Genomic DNA, 14,235 nt, shown 5'->3' with positions numbered 1-14,235 from the left:
TAATATTATCATAATTTCATCCTTTTTATTAAAATAATAATAATAATAACAAATTTGTGATTAACGTTGAATAAAACATGTTAGATTTATTAAAAATGGGCCAAGCAAGCTTTAGGCCCAATTGAATAGGCAATACTATTGGAGTGTGTAGCCTAAACCATGGTTTAGTATTTCACTTACTTGGGTTTGAGTTGGGTTGAAATTTTAGAAAATCGAATGTTTGGGTTGGTTTGTGGGTTGACGTTTTTTTATTCGGGTCAACCAGACCAACCCGAAGATAGAGTTATAACCCAACTTTAACTTGTCTTACTTTTAAGATTATTATGAAGATTAAGAATATTTGACGTTTGTATCTAATGTTAGTGATGCGTTGTGACTTGTGAATGTTTGATTTATGAGATTTTAGTTATTGATGTAACATTTATTGTTGATAAGTACGATTTTTTTTTAAAAAAATAATTTAAAAAGAACAATCGAGTATATATATATATTGTCCGTACGATAGAGGGAGGTTCCCCCTCTCCCCTCCTCAACAGATATGGAATTTCACAATCCACCTCCATGAATACACTCTCTCCCTGAGACATCGTCCGACGTTTGACTCTGATATCATTTATAAACCTCCAAATCATGCTGGAGAAAACTTTCCCTTGTCAAATCTTGTAATGAGTTCTATGCTATCTCTACTTTCAAACTCTCTCTCTCTTTTATGTATGCTAGTGGGTTTGAGCTATTACAGATGGTATCAGAGCCCGACATCGGACGGTATGCCAGCGAGGACACTCATCTCCAAGAGGAGTGGATCGTGAGATCCCACATCGGTTGGAGAGGGGAACGTGGAAATCTCTTAATAGTAGATGCGTTTTAAAATCGTGAGGCTGATGACAAGAGTAACAGACTAAAGCAAACAATATTTACTAACGGTGAAGTTAAGTTGTTACAAAAGACCGAAACATATGTTGCCCGATCGTAGATAACATAATTTAGAGAGACTAGTCGTGATCGAGAACAAAATTAATATGTAAGGCATGAAAGTTTACTGAATGAACATGACCATGTTCACTCTCTCACTTCAACAAGAAGCAAGCAATCTTTTTTGTGTTTCCCAAGAAATACTTTTAAATCTCACTTTTCCAATGTATAAATTCAAACTTCTCCACCATTTTCAACCCTCAAAACCCTTTCTGGGTTTCATCCCCACCATGGCTGAGCAGAAGATCATGAACAGCCATAGCCATAGCCATAGCCATAGCCTTAGCCTTACGTCCAAGTGTGCTGCTTTGATAAAGCAGCAAAGAGGCAGAATTTACCTCCTCTGCCGTTGCGCCACCATGTTGCTGTGTTGGTATATTCACGGAGATCATGACTAAACCAATAACAATCCAAGTCCACCACTAATAAATATTGTTCATTTTGGTTCTTTACGCATCGCAGTCATCCTCTCTTTTTTCTCTCCTAATACTCGTCTAATTAAAACCTTCAACTTTAAGAAAAGTAATAACAGCTCGAGCAAGCGAGATTTCCTCGGCTCGAAGTTTTAAGGGTTAGTTTTTGTGGTTTAGTTTGAGGCGGGGTTAGGTTAAAGAGTCTCTCCTTGCTTTCTCCTCCAGTGTTTTTTTGACCAATTTGGTTTCATTATGTGGAAATGAAGGAGAAAGGAGCAGACCTTTGTTAAACCTAAAATAGATCATAACTGTATATACTAAAATAATCTAAAATTTACTAGTTGTTACCAAATCTATGATTTGAAGGGTTTGTTACCAAATCTATGATTTCATGGTTTGTTATCAAACATAGATTTGGAATGTAATCTTCATTATACACATCTATAAATACATGAGGTCGTGACCCATATAGGTTATCGTGCCATTCAATCTAACAACCTTTACTTTTTGACCTAAAACCAGACAGTGTTACCTTAAAAACTTTGGCAGCCATTGGAGAAGGTGGCCTGCTTAGCTTAGCTTGTACTAAGATTGTTATGTTTTGAGTTCGAGAATAATAAGGTTGTTTGTGATTTCATGTCTCAATTCTAATCCTATGTTGTACTAAATAAATATATTTCTTTTTCAATTTTGACTTCTTTCAATCTTAAATTTTGTATTTCTCTCTCTTCATCAATTTAAAACATTCCTAACTAATCTTTCTATAATACTCTAAATTAATAAAAATATCATTCGACACCGTATGTTACAATTAAATATAACATTTTAATATAAATTTAATTTTTGGTGTGATATTCCAACCTCCCATAAATTGGTTATTCTTAAACAAGTCACCCGACCACCACACCAGTAATTGAAGAATGTGTTAAAAGGGTCCTTTTTAACGAGTTGACGGAGCCTTTTTCAGATATATTTTGTAGAAGGGAACAAAACATTCCTTAAAAAGCAAACAATACTTTTCTCTATCAAACGTGTTTTAAAACCATGACGCAGACGACGATGCGTAATGGGTCAAAGCGAATAATATCTACTAGTGATGTGGTTAGGCTGTTAGAAATGATATAAGAACTAGAGACAATGAGTTGTGTCAGTGAGAATGTTGGCCCCTAAGTGAGGTGGATTTTGAGATCCCACGTCAATTGGAGAGGAGAATGTTTGGAAACTTCTCTCTATCAGAAACGCTTTTAAATTGTGAGGCTGGCGCGGTGGACTGTTACATGCAGAAACTTGTCTCGAGACCAGGCTGACACAATAATTAATGAATTTTTTTTGAAGTATCTATAAATTAGGAACCAAACATAAGAAAGAAATGAAATGGGTGAGACGTGTATGCTTTTGAGTCACCCAAATAACGGATTCCTTCCAATCGGATTTGCGGCAGTTCGTGGCTTTCCATTTCGAGCTCAATCCGAATGCTTTGCCACCGCGCTCCTCCCCGCCATTTCCTTCCCACTCACCTCCCAACATGCCAATCTTTGCTGCTACAACGCTCGGATCTCTCTCCGCTCATTCATTTCTTGCACTCTCCGCCTCCACTGATGCTTCCAACTCCCTTTCAACCTCCTTCTTTTTAACCCATAAATCCCCCTCTAAACGCCCTTCCAATTTCGCCGCCAGAGTTTCCCTTTCCGGAAAACCGGACCCCATTGCCGGAGTTCTGGAAAGTTCGCCGTCATCGCCGGAGTCAGTTCGACGTGCTCGGGTGAGTACATTGTTCATCCCTTCTTTCTTTTAATCGAACGACTGGGGTTTTCTTTTATATCCGATTTTCTCTTTAAATGAATCACTCTGGAAGTAACAAGTTTGCTGTATTCGAATTCGAATTCTGGTTCCAAGCGCTGAAGGTTTTGAATAATTCATTAGAAGTGTATGTGTGAAGCTTTTGGCACTCAATTCCGTCAAGATTTTGAGATTAGGTTTTGATTTTCACCGCCAGATATTCTGTTTCCACTCAATTATTTCACTTAGGGCATTGAATTGCAGCCTTCTAGTTTTGTTGTTCAACCATGCAATATCAAGGGCTAAAGATGATGCCATGGGTTCAAAAGGATCATCATTTAGCCATCATGATTGGATGGTTGTTGTTGGGAGCAAAAAGTTTATGCTTAGCCTGAATTTGTATGAGTATTGTTAAACTCTTATATTCTAATACTTGGTTTCTGCAAAGAAGTAGAGATCTGCTGATTGGAAGACAGCGAGGGAATACCTTGATAGTGGATTTATCTTCAAAGGTAGGATTGAAGGTTCGAATGCTGGAGGTTTACTCGTCCGATTTTATTCTCTTGTGGGGTTTCTTCCATTCCCTCTATTGAGCCCTGCTCATTCTTGTAAAGGTACAAGTTCTCTTAATCCTTTGTGCTATATGCTATTAGACGAAGTCAGTAGTTTACCCAATAATGACTTGAATTGCTTGAGGTATATTTGTTTCAAGTTTTTTTTAACATGAATTTCTTGCAGAACCATACAAGAGTATCCAAGATATTGCAAAAAGCTTAATTGGTTCACTTATACCAGTGAAGGTAGTTAACTACTAAAGTTGTCCTTAATTTTAATCGTTTATAGTTTTGAAAGCATCTCCTCTAGTTGGCTGAAGACTGGTGTATTTCTATTTGCTTCGCCACTCCCTAGTGTCCAACATGAGCACAAACTAGGTCATGTATCAAACGTGTGTCCAACACACCAAAATAAAACTCATTTTTTATATTATGTTTCTTTTAAGTTTTCTTTTGAAACTCAGACATTTAGTACTTTCAGTTAGCCATATGTTCAAAGAATCTGAGACGGATATGAGGGGTATATCTTTGTTCAAGGGGAGGAGACTAAGGGCGCGATAGTCCTGACACCATGTACCCCACAATGTAATTTAGGCTCGTGCTTTGTCTAGGTTGTTGCCTTGGGGATGTCAAGAACAAACTCTCGTAGTCAATTGAGACGATTGAGAGTGGATGGATGAGTGTAGGTGTAAGTGGTACTTTGTTCAAGGTGCAAACAATGTCTCACATCGACTAGGCAAGCGAGAGATCCATGCTTTATAAGTGAGAACAATTATTTCTATTGGTATGAGGCTTTTTAGGTGAATCAAAAGCAAAACTACGAGGTCTTAAACCAAAAGTCGATAATATCGTACCATTGTGGAAATATGTGGAGGGTCGATTGTCCATAACAGAATTTTCATTTTTGTACGGAGTGGGGCACCAAAGACTTCCTTGTATTGAATCTTTCTTTCTATTTTCTTTCTCCGTGTTCTTCAGCTTTAGCTGGGACAGATGCTTCTTTGGCTCCTGTAACTACTAGAGAAAATGATCACTCTCCCCTCCGTTTGAAATTTCTTTCTCACTGTCTCCACTTTGCTCCCTCTTATATTCTTCCTTTCCTCTGTCAAATATTTTCCTGAAGTTCCTCAAATCATTTCCCAAACTATGCACCAACATCTCTTTTGAAATTGAACTATGGGATGGTACCCTTGCTTCCTCTGTTCTAAATCTAATGAATTAAAACTCAACTGATCCAATTTAGGTCCAAATTTTTTATTTGAATCATAATTGGTCAATGAAGAAAGTAAAACACTTGGATCATGTGGCTACACCATATTACACATATTCATAAAGTGAAACAGAGAAAGTTGTAATGTAATTGTTTATGAGGGAAATGAAGGAAAAAAATTAGGGGTCTATTCCATTTGGGCGAGATAGTTCTTTCATCATTCATATTCACAGTTGACCATCCCTGCTTTTGAAATACTTAGGTGAGGATACATTAAACCCTGTCTTTTCTTATTTTCTAGGTTATCCAAGCAGATGAGAAAAACAAGAATTTGATATTTTCAGAGAAGGAAGCTGCATGGTCAAAGTTTTCTGAGCAAGTTGGTGTGGGAGATGTCTATGAAGCTAGAGTTGGCTCTGTGGAGGATTATGGTGCCTTTGTACATTTACGTTTCTCTGATGGTGATATTTTGTGTTCTATTAAGCTTATGTACTGATATATTAAGAAATCAATTACCACTTATTTTCCAAAATTCGACAGGTCTCTATCATCTTACTGGGCTAGTACATATATCAGAAGTTTCATGGGATCTAGTTCAGGATGTAAGAGACATCTTAAGCGAGGGTGACGAAGTGAGGGTGAAAGTCATTGATGTTGATAGGCAAGTCTTGTCAGATTTCCTTCTGTCACCAGCTAATGTGCACCTTCTAGGAAATTCTGTTATTTGAAGTATTTTTATCCACTATAAAACATATACAAGGCTTTCTCTTGGTTACAAATAATTGTTATATAGTGTTATAATGAAGTGCAAATTATGAGCTCGATCATATTCAGCGCAAGTTTGTTAGCTAGCTAGCTACAGCCGTTATTGTTTGTAATTAGTGCTGTAACTAGAGACGGGTATAGATATTGTACCAAACTTACTTGTGAGATCGCACATCGGTTGGAGAGGGGAACGAAACATTCTTTATAAGGGCGTGGAAACCTCTCCTTAAGCAGACACGTATTAAAAACCTTGAGGGGAAGCCCGAAAGGAAAAGCCCAAAGAGTACAATATCTGCTAGCAGTGGGCTTAGGCTGTTACAAATGATATTAGAGTCAGACACCGGAGGGTGTGCCAGCGAGGACGTTGAGCCTAGAAGGGGGTGGATTGTGAGATCCCACATCGGTTGGAGAGGGGAACGAAACATTATGTATAAGGGTGTGGAAACTTCTCCCTAGTAGACGCATATTAAAAACCTTGAGGGAAGCCCGAAAGGGAAAGCCCAAAGAGGACAATATCTGCAAGTGGTGGGCTTGAATTGTTACATTATCGATGAAACATGAAATATAGACTCGTTCTTTGGTGGATGTAGACCAATTATTGGGTCGAACCACTTAAAAATCTTGTGAGTTCCTCTGCTGTTTCTTTCCCTCTTAATCTTTGTAATTGTTCTGATTCTGGTTAAAACCCAGATTAGCCATAGGCGATAGATGATTTTGTTATTTTCGCAGAAGGTTAAGAAATGGAAAACGAGGAAAATGTGATAAGACTAGCTAAATTTATATCATCTCATGCTTTTAGGCCATTGCCTATTGCCATGCATTGTCAGCTGTCTTATTGGTTTTATGCAGGGACAAGTCGAGGATCACATTATCGATTAAACAACTCGAGGAAGATCCACTTTTGGAAACATTGGACAAAGTAATACCGCAGGTTAGTGAAGCATTGATGTACGCATTTAGTCAGCCTTTTCAACTACTTTCATCTCATAACTGAGCTTTAACTACATGAACATCATAATTTATTATAACAGGATGATTCTGCTGAACCTGATTCGTTCGGACCTAAAAGTGACAGCGAAATCATACCCCTTCCTGGACTTGATACAATATTTGAAGAGCTACTGCAAGAAGAAGGGTATGTTTCTCTAATCTTCAAAGCTATGGAGAGCACTGTCTAAAAAGATTACTTATAACAACAATGTATGGACATCAACAGTACCAATAAATATGCATTGGCTTGTTCTGATTTTTTGAGTTTAACTTTTGTGTTAGACAGACAATGTGATGTAATACAAATATTTATATACATTCATACACATACGTATAGGGTTCAAATATGAGATGAATTGGCTGACACTGAACAAACTAAAGAGGGCTTGTCTGGGACTTCGTGCATTTTTTTCACTTCATTGATAAACTTTGTTAGATTTTTAGTCATTGGTAGGGATCATATTATCAGCATGTGAGTTCTCAAGTTATATTAACCTTGAGTTAGCAGTATGATCTTAATATGATTAGTTTGAATATCAGTATAGAAGATGTTCATATCAACCGACAAGGATTTGAGAAACGGGTGGTTTCACAAGACCTACAGCTTTGGCTATCAAATGTAAGATGGTTTGTTACTAAGAATATTATGTGGGGTTTAGTCATTTGCTTCAATTTCTCAATTGTCATCTTACTGTTACTGTAGGCACCTCCTGTTGAAAAGAAGTTCACTCTCCTTGCTCGTGCCGGGAGGCAGGTAGTTGTTTCTCCTTCTCACACATGCACAAGCATGAGCACATGCACACAGATACCAACTGTAACGGCCCAAACCCACCGCTAGCAGATATTGTTCTCTTTGAGCTTCCCATTTCGGGTTTCTCCTTAAGGTTTTTAAAACGCGTCTGTTAGGGGGAGGTTTCCACGCCCTTATAAAGAAAGCTGTATTTCCCTCTTAAACCGATGTGGGATCTCACAATTTACTCCCCTTAAGACCCAGCGTCCTTGCTGGCACACCGCTCAGTGTCTGGTTCTGATACCATTTGTAACAGTCAAAACCTACTGCTAGCAGATATTGTCTTCTTTGGGCTTTCTCTTTCGGGCTTCTTCTAAACAACTTTAAAACGCGTCTATTAAGGGGAGATTTCCACACCCTTATAATGAATACTTTGTTCTCCTCCCCAATCAATATAGGATCTCACACTAACATCAATGGTTTGTGAATTTAGGTTCAAGAAATACAACTGACAACATCACTCGATCAGGAAGGTATTAAAAGGGCATTGCAGCGAGTGTTGGAACGTGTCCCATGATTTGTGAACAGAGTTGAACAATTCGATTTTGAATGAAGCTGTCTGTAAAGAAGATGATATCAATTCAATTGTTTCAAGTAAGTTGTATATCTTGTCTGGTCTCTACGTCTATTCTAATGGTAAAAGGTTCTTGTAAGCATGAATGCTCGATCATTGTCTGACAGCCTTCATCTTGGAGGATTTGTAGTCTTTGCTTCTCATAGCCAATATATATATATATATTGTATACGTATATTTCCTTTTTTCTTATTTCATAATCATTTCTGCGGATAGATATAAGGCTCGTCTAACTTGATTTGACCCATGACCTTATAGATCAAGTTTTCTCCATCTCAGTTTAGTGTTAAATGGACATCTCTAAACTTAATCGTGTGATATTAGTTATCATGAAACTTTTGTTATTCTAGTACAATTCAATGCCATGTTCTCTTCTCGTTAGCGCTGAATAGTGTTTGATCACTTCACCAATAAGATAAATACAATATCTTCCTCAATGACGACTTAGAAAAAGTTTATAACCTACCGATATGGAATCCACAAAAGAATTACCAGTAAAATGCACGAACTCTAAAAAATATTCTTCGGGGCTTGGAACGACATATTGTAAATTCAGCACCTAGTACATATTGTCTTATTTGAGTTTTCTCAAACTTTTTAAAATGCGTATGTTAATGAGATGTTTCCACAAACTTATACCGATGTGAGATCTCACAATCCACCCTCGTTCGGGTCCTAGCGTCTTTGTTGGCACACTGTCTTATGTCCACCCCTTTCAGGGCTCCAGTCTCCTTGTGGGCACATCACCCAGTGTTTGACTATGATACCATTTATACGACCAAAACCCACTACTAACAGATATTATCCTGTCTGAGCTTTTCCTTTCGGATTTTTCATCAAGGGTTTTAAAACGCGTCTACTAGGGAGAGATTTCCTCACCTTGTTATAAAAAATGTTTCGTTCTCCTCCCCAACTGATGTGAGATCTCAAAGATAGTGTTGATCATGAAACTTTCAAAGTATAGAAATTAAACCCTAAACCTTAGTACATTCGAAAATTGTAGTGACTCCTTGTTAGCAAGGGCCCTGTACGTTTGAGGCACATGACATATTTAGAGTCAACTCCTATATGTATGCTTTACAGAGTAAAAGGTTTTAGGTCCTTTCAACAGGACCACAATTTCATTTATGTTATGTGTGTCTATATATCTATCTATGTATATATATATATATTAATGATCTTTTTTTAAGTATAGTTTATAAATAAAAAATCACATTTAGAAAATCCCTTAATACTTAAAGATTAAATAGACGTTATAACAGCCCAAGCCTACCGTTAGTAGATATTGTCTACTTTGGCCCGTTACATATCGCTGTTAGTCGCACGGTTTTAAAATGCAGTCTATTAGGGAGAGATTTTCACACTTACAAATAAAAAACAATCACGTCATATTAAAATAAAATAAAATGTAACCTATAAAGCTCAATGCCTAGAATTTGAAATATGAATTTGACACCTGAAGACCCGCCATTCCCTTATGACATGACCATAATACCTACTTATCTTGAACTGCTTCTAAGAGCGAAAGCTATTCCAAAAGACCAATACGACATGACCGTTTTATTTTTATGGTCAGTCTCATTTAAACGTGGTTGGGTAAAAGAAGACGATGATTAAAGGAATAAAGAAATGCATAATAAATTATTAATGTAATAATTGGTTAGAGGAGAGGCTTAAAATTCCCATGTTAATGTTGGGTATGAACCATAAGTAATCACTCATCCTTCTGCACGCGCAAACCCAACATCCTCTTCTATTTCTTTTTTATTCTCTAACTTTTGCCCCTCCTCTTTCTTCTATTTAAATATTAGCCCCTCACAAATCTATTATTTATTTTATACCCCTCCTTAAACGAGTATTAAATTATCAAATATAATATAAAACTTTTCCATGTAAATAATTCATCATCCACAAATATGTTTGTTGAAATAAGATTATATAATAGATAATAAAATTGTTTAATTGAGAGTTAATAATGAAAATAATTTGATAATGACCCGCATTAACAAATCTCTAAGTTTGAGAGCTTCAACAACCTCAAATATAAATTTTAATGTTTTAATTTTATATCTAATAAAATTTTAATGGAAGGAAGGAAAAAAAAAAGAGAAGTTTTAAACTTGACATCTAATGAAAATAAAAAGAACTTAGTTGACACGGGTTATTAAACATACGGAGAGTCGAGGGGGTTCGGGTTAGGGTTAGGGTTAGGGTAGGAATGGTAGAAGCATGGGTTGGTATTTGGTTTGGTTGGAGTGGCAGAAAGAAAGGCGTAGAGAAGGCAGATAGGGTTTGGGGGTATCCCTCTGCCAATTGATTTTTTTTTTTTTTTTTTTAATAAATATTTTAAAAATCCCATTGGTTTAAAAATTATTTAGAAAAAATTAATAAAAATATAAATTTTAATTTATAATTTAGCTGAAATTGTCGGTATTTTTGGGTATTTGGAATTCAAGAAATAAAAATGAAAATAAATGGAGTAAAAGCCCATGCATTATCAAACTCATAGCTCTGCACACATTATATTTCCCATTTATTTCCTACCTATTAATTTTATAAAAATAAGGAAGTTTTCAAATTTAATTTTAGAAATTTTAAAAATAATTTAGTTTTATTTTATCATGTTTGCATACCAAGAGATTTCTCTCAAAATAACAAAATATAGTATGGTTTTAATTTTCAACCGAAAAAAAAAATAAATAATAATATAAAAATTCTTCATTTATCCATTTAATCTAAAATAATTTAAAAATCCATTCACAAAGTATCTATAGATATTATATAGTAGCAGATATATTTGATTTTTTAGGGTGACATATAAAGGAAATCAATAAAAATTAATTACATAAAAAGAAAAAATCAAGCTACATTATATATAAACCTGTTCCAGAATGATTTTAAAGATGGCAATTTGAGGAAAGTGATATTGGTTATTCCTTAATAACTCAAAATCAGAATAATATTTTTTTTTTATAAAAAAAAAAAATTAAAAATGACCAAAAGTCAGACCATGATGGGACCTAGTGGTCATTGGGGTTGGTGAAAAAAAAAAAAGGTATTCGAAAAAATGGATTCGAGACAGTGACGGCCTATCTTGACATTAAAATTCCAGGAATTTTCTTGGTTGAGTTCTATGCAAGCTATCTTTACTTGGATAATGCACTGAAAATAGAGATAAAAGAAGAAGAAGAAGAAGAAGAAGACACACCAAAAGCCATATTTTAATAAATGGCTTTATGATGCACTGAAATCATATTTTAAAACCACCCCAAAAAAGATTGGGGGACACCCAAAAGAAAAGAAGCATTTTTGAAATGACATGAACTCAGGCAAGAAACCACACAAATCAACAAAGCCAGGAATCAGTGGGGGCGTATATGGGGACACCTAAAGGGTTTATACTGCAACGGAAAGGGGTTAGCAAAAGACAAAATGTGTGGAAGTATATCATTAAATATACTCACAAAAGAAGAGCCCATGACACATGACAACAACGTTTAGAAGCTATCCAAGTTAAGTCATAAAGACATAATATATAAAATCATACCACCAAAGTTCAGAAGAGACACCATCACTGCTTCTCTGATGCCGCTGCTGCTGTCACTGTTTACTGGGGTCTTCTTTTCCATCGCTTTCATTGCAATCGGCTTCGCTGCTGCTGATTTGTGTGTGTTTTCTTGACGACCCTTTGCAAAGCTTGACTGGATATTTCTTGGCATTCAGCTCCAGCTTCCGTAGAGCTGCTTTACCAAGATCAATCCCACATATGTCAGCGAGCCTAACAAGGTACAGCAAAACGTCTGAGAGTTCTTCCCCAAGATGTTGTTTCTCTTCATCTTTCCAGCCAGGAAGGCCTCGTGGAACCTCCCCTTTCCACTGGAAGATCTCAGACAACTCTCCCACTTCACCCACCTGAAGTATTCCAGACAGAAAATAAAAGCCATGAGAAGAAGAAAACACTGCTAGATAGATCTCTCCCCCTTGGCAGTCATCAAAGCTGCTGGGCTATTCAATCACAAGATAAAGCATACAAAACTTCTTAAAAAAAAAAAAAAAAAAAATCATTTATGAGCAATCCACTAAATAGAATGGGTATCATCATTCTCCGCCTACGTCCTAATTCACTTGGAACAGTTCACACAGTTCCAAACAGCAAACAAAACAGCTTTCACTGTTCCTAAAATTTGTACTTCATGAATGACAGAATGATTGCCAAGTAAAATGAGATAAAATCTGGCCAGTCAAGTGAATAATCTACTCAGAACAGTCCTACTCCGCATAAAATTTCAAGCCTAACAGAAATTATTGTCCTGAAGTTTTTCCAAATCGCAACCTAACTTCAGTTTTAGTAGTTCTTCCGCCATTAAAACTTCAGTAAAACCCTAAAGGAACGAGGAAGTATTGAAGCATTCATCGACGATCGAGGAATCCCTAATAGACATTATTAGCACAAAAACAATACGAACAAGAGTAAGAAAAGAACGTCAATCGTCGGCAGACTGTTCAACCCTCCCATTTCACATCGGGAAAACGAACCGCAAAGTTTTCATCAAATCGTTTCCGAGTAGTTTACACAGGCAGAAGAAGAAGGTGATATTCGTTTTCCAATCCGCATTGCAGTAAGAAAGTACAGTTATCGAAAGAACATGAATACAATACCATAGCGAGAAGGAGATTTCTAGGGCTATGAAACTGATCCCAGTCCCTCTCTCTAGCAAACTCCGCCATCATAGTCTTCAACTCCTTGAGAGTCACCTCCCTCTCAACAACCTCCGCCATCGCCAGCCACTGACAGCCGACCACGCTCACTTTTTCCTAACCGGAACACCGTACTCCGCAGCAGCAGAAGAAAAAACGGCCGCCGTTTACGCAGCGGACATGAAATTGCAGAGAAGCATTAACTAAAAGTAAATCGTTGGTTCTTATTCTCCTGGTGCCTTATTACTGCGATCACGGGAGGGAGGGAGAAGTAATGACCGGGTACAGGGAAATGCCGGTTGGTCTGACGCGATTTTCATGGCTACGGGACAGTCAGCTGTCGGTTTCTCTTATATTTGTGGGCTTGCTACTGTGGCCCTCTTGTTTTGTAATTTCGGGATTTTCAGGGGCCACCTGTTTGGCTTGAAAAGTAAAAAAATAAATATTTGGGGATTAATCTGCAAAAAGAATAATTGTAATTTTAAAAATAAATATTTGGAGACAATAATAATATTGGACCATAGGAATTATTTAGTAAATCTCGTACAGTGTAATGTAGCTGACTTTACTCAAGGTCCATCATCTAGGGGATGCTAATTTTATATTTCCCTATAATATTTTTATTTTTATTTTCATTTATTATAATATTTATTAAAATGCAATAATAATATTAATCGGGACTCCGTACTAATTCTAAAATCTCAACCGGATCTTCTACATAAAATTATAAATGTTCAAAAAATTCGAAAAATTCGATCAATCCAATCCAATCCAATCCAACTGTTTAAATTAAAAATAAATTTTTATTTATGGCAAAGTTATATATATATATATATATATATATATATATATATATATATATATATATAATTATGTGTTTTTTATTATTTATTTTTCAATAATTTAAAAAAAACTACTTGGAACGAAATTTTTTAAAATATATATTGAAATTGAATGATAAAGTTGAGATCTGTTGGAGAAGGGAATGAAATATTCCGTATAATGATATCTTAGCATACGTATTTTAAAACTGTGAAGGTGACAATACGTAACGGCCAAAATAGACAATATGTACTGACGTGGGCTTGGACGGCGATACCTAACGAATCAAAGCGGACGATATAGTAAAAATCTCAATTATATGTTTTTCGACTTTATGATTGGACTACTTTGGATTAATATTTCAGCTCGATTCACCTTAACCCATAAACACCCGTATATAAATTTCTTAATATTTAATTATTCTTTTATTTAGTTTTTGCATTTTATAAAAATATTTGTTTGTTTAATTCCCTAAATATTTAACTATTAATTATTCTTTTAAAATAAAATATTTGTATTAGATATAACATAGTTTAGTCTATAGGAATCAACCAAATTCATATGATATTTAATGAAGAAATTTGTGACCGATTGCAACAAGTTCGTGACTATAATAGAAACAAACGACAAGCTCTATAATTTTGATGGTCGAGTTGGGTATGTGTGCT

General features: G+C 35.9%; 2 protein-coding genes across 3 annotated transcripts; one reads left to right on the top strand and one right to left on the bottom strand.

Annotated features, from left to right (window-relative positions):
- The first annotated feature begins 2,759 nt into the window (after positions 1 to 2,759).
- Positions 2,760 to 8,218, top strand: LOC111789621 (Nucleic acid-binding proteins superfamily). Of its 2 annotated transcripts, none has more exons than XM_023670254.2 (10): positions 2,760 to 3,147; positions 3,619 to 3,778; positions 3,903 to 3,964; positions 5,230 to 5,389; positions 5,469 to 5,589; positions 6,543 to 6,624; positions 6,725 to 6,828; positions 7,224 to 7,302; positions 7,387 to 7,437; positions 7,907 to 8,218. In XM_023670254.2, exons 1-10 carry the CDS (start codon positions 2,911 to 2,913, stop codon positions 7,988 to 7,990), a joined length of 1,140 nt encoding a protein of 379 aa, XP_023526022.2. In that variant the 5' UTR covers positions 2,760 to 2,910; the 3' UTR covers positions 7,991 to 8,218. The 2 variants fall into 2 exon arrangements, with proteins under 2 accessions (XP_023526022.2, XP_086978907.1); XM_087122781.1 differs by lacking the exon at positions 7,907 to 8,218 and adding an exon at positions 7,590 to 7,899 and having other exon boundaries at positions 2,881 to 3,147.
- Positions 8,219 to 11,429: 3,211 nt separating this feature from the next.
- LOC111789627 (uncharacterized) lies at positions 11,430 to 12,999 on the bottom strand. Its single transcript, XM_023670260.2, has 2 exons — positions 12,707 to 12,999; positions 11,430 to 11,959 (listed from the first exon to the last, which is right to left on the bottom strand). Exons 1-2 carry the CDS (start codon positions 12,824 to 12,826, stop codon positions 11,648 to 11,650), a joined length of 432 nt encoding a protein of 143 aa, XP_023526028.2. The 5' UTR covers positions 12,827 to 12,999; the 3' UTR covers positions 11,430 to 11,647.
- Between the last annotated feature and the right edge of the window lie 1,236 nt (positions 13,000 to 14,235).

This window comes from Cucurbita pepo, chromosome 3 (assembly GCF_057944985.1).
Source record: "Cucurbita pepo subsp. pepo isolate OVF chromosome 3, ASM5794498v1, whole genome shotgun sequence".
Taxonomy (NCBI): Eukaryota; Viridiplantae; Streptophyta; class Magnoliopsida; order Cucurbitales; family Cucurbitaceae; genus Cucurbita; species Cucurbita pepo.
Note: the sequence above shows the minus strand (reverse complement) of the source record. Positions and strands in the feature narration are given on the sequence as shown.

Bases quoted from the DNA above. Each gene is read 5' to 3' on its own strand.
- LOC111789621 (XM_023670254.2), top strand. From the start codon at position 2,911: ATGCCAATCTTTGCTGCTACAACGCTCGGATCTCTCTCCGCTCATTCA. The intron at 5,390-5,468 runs GTGATATTTTGT...AAAATTCGACAG, and splicing joins ACATTTACGTTTCTCTGATG to GTCTCTATCATCTTACTGGG. The intron at 7,438-7,906 runs GTAGTTGTTTCT...TTGTGAATTTAG, and splicing joins TTGCTCGTGCCGGGAGGCAG to GTTCAAGAAATACAACTGAC.
- LOC111789627 (XM_023670260.2), bottom strand. From the start codon at position 12,826: ATGGCGGAGGTTGTTGAGAGGGAGGTGACTCTCAAGGAGTTGAAGACT. The intron at 11,960-12,706 runs GTATTGTATTCA...GGAATACTTCAG, and splicing joins GAAATCTCCTTCTCGCTATG to GTGGGTGAAGTGGGAGAGTT.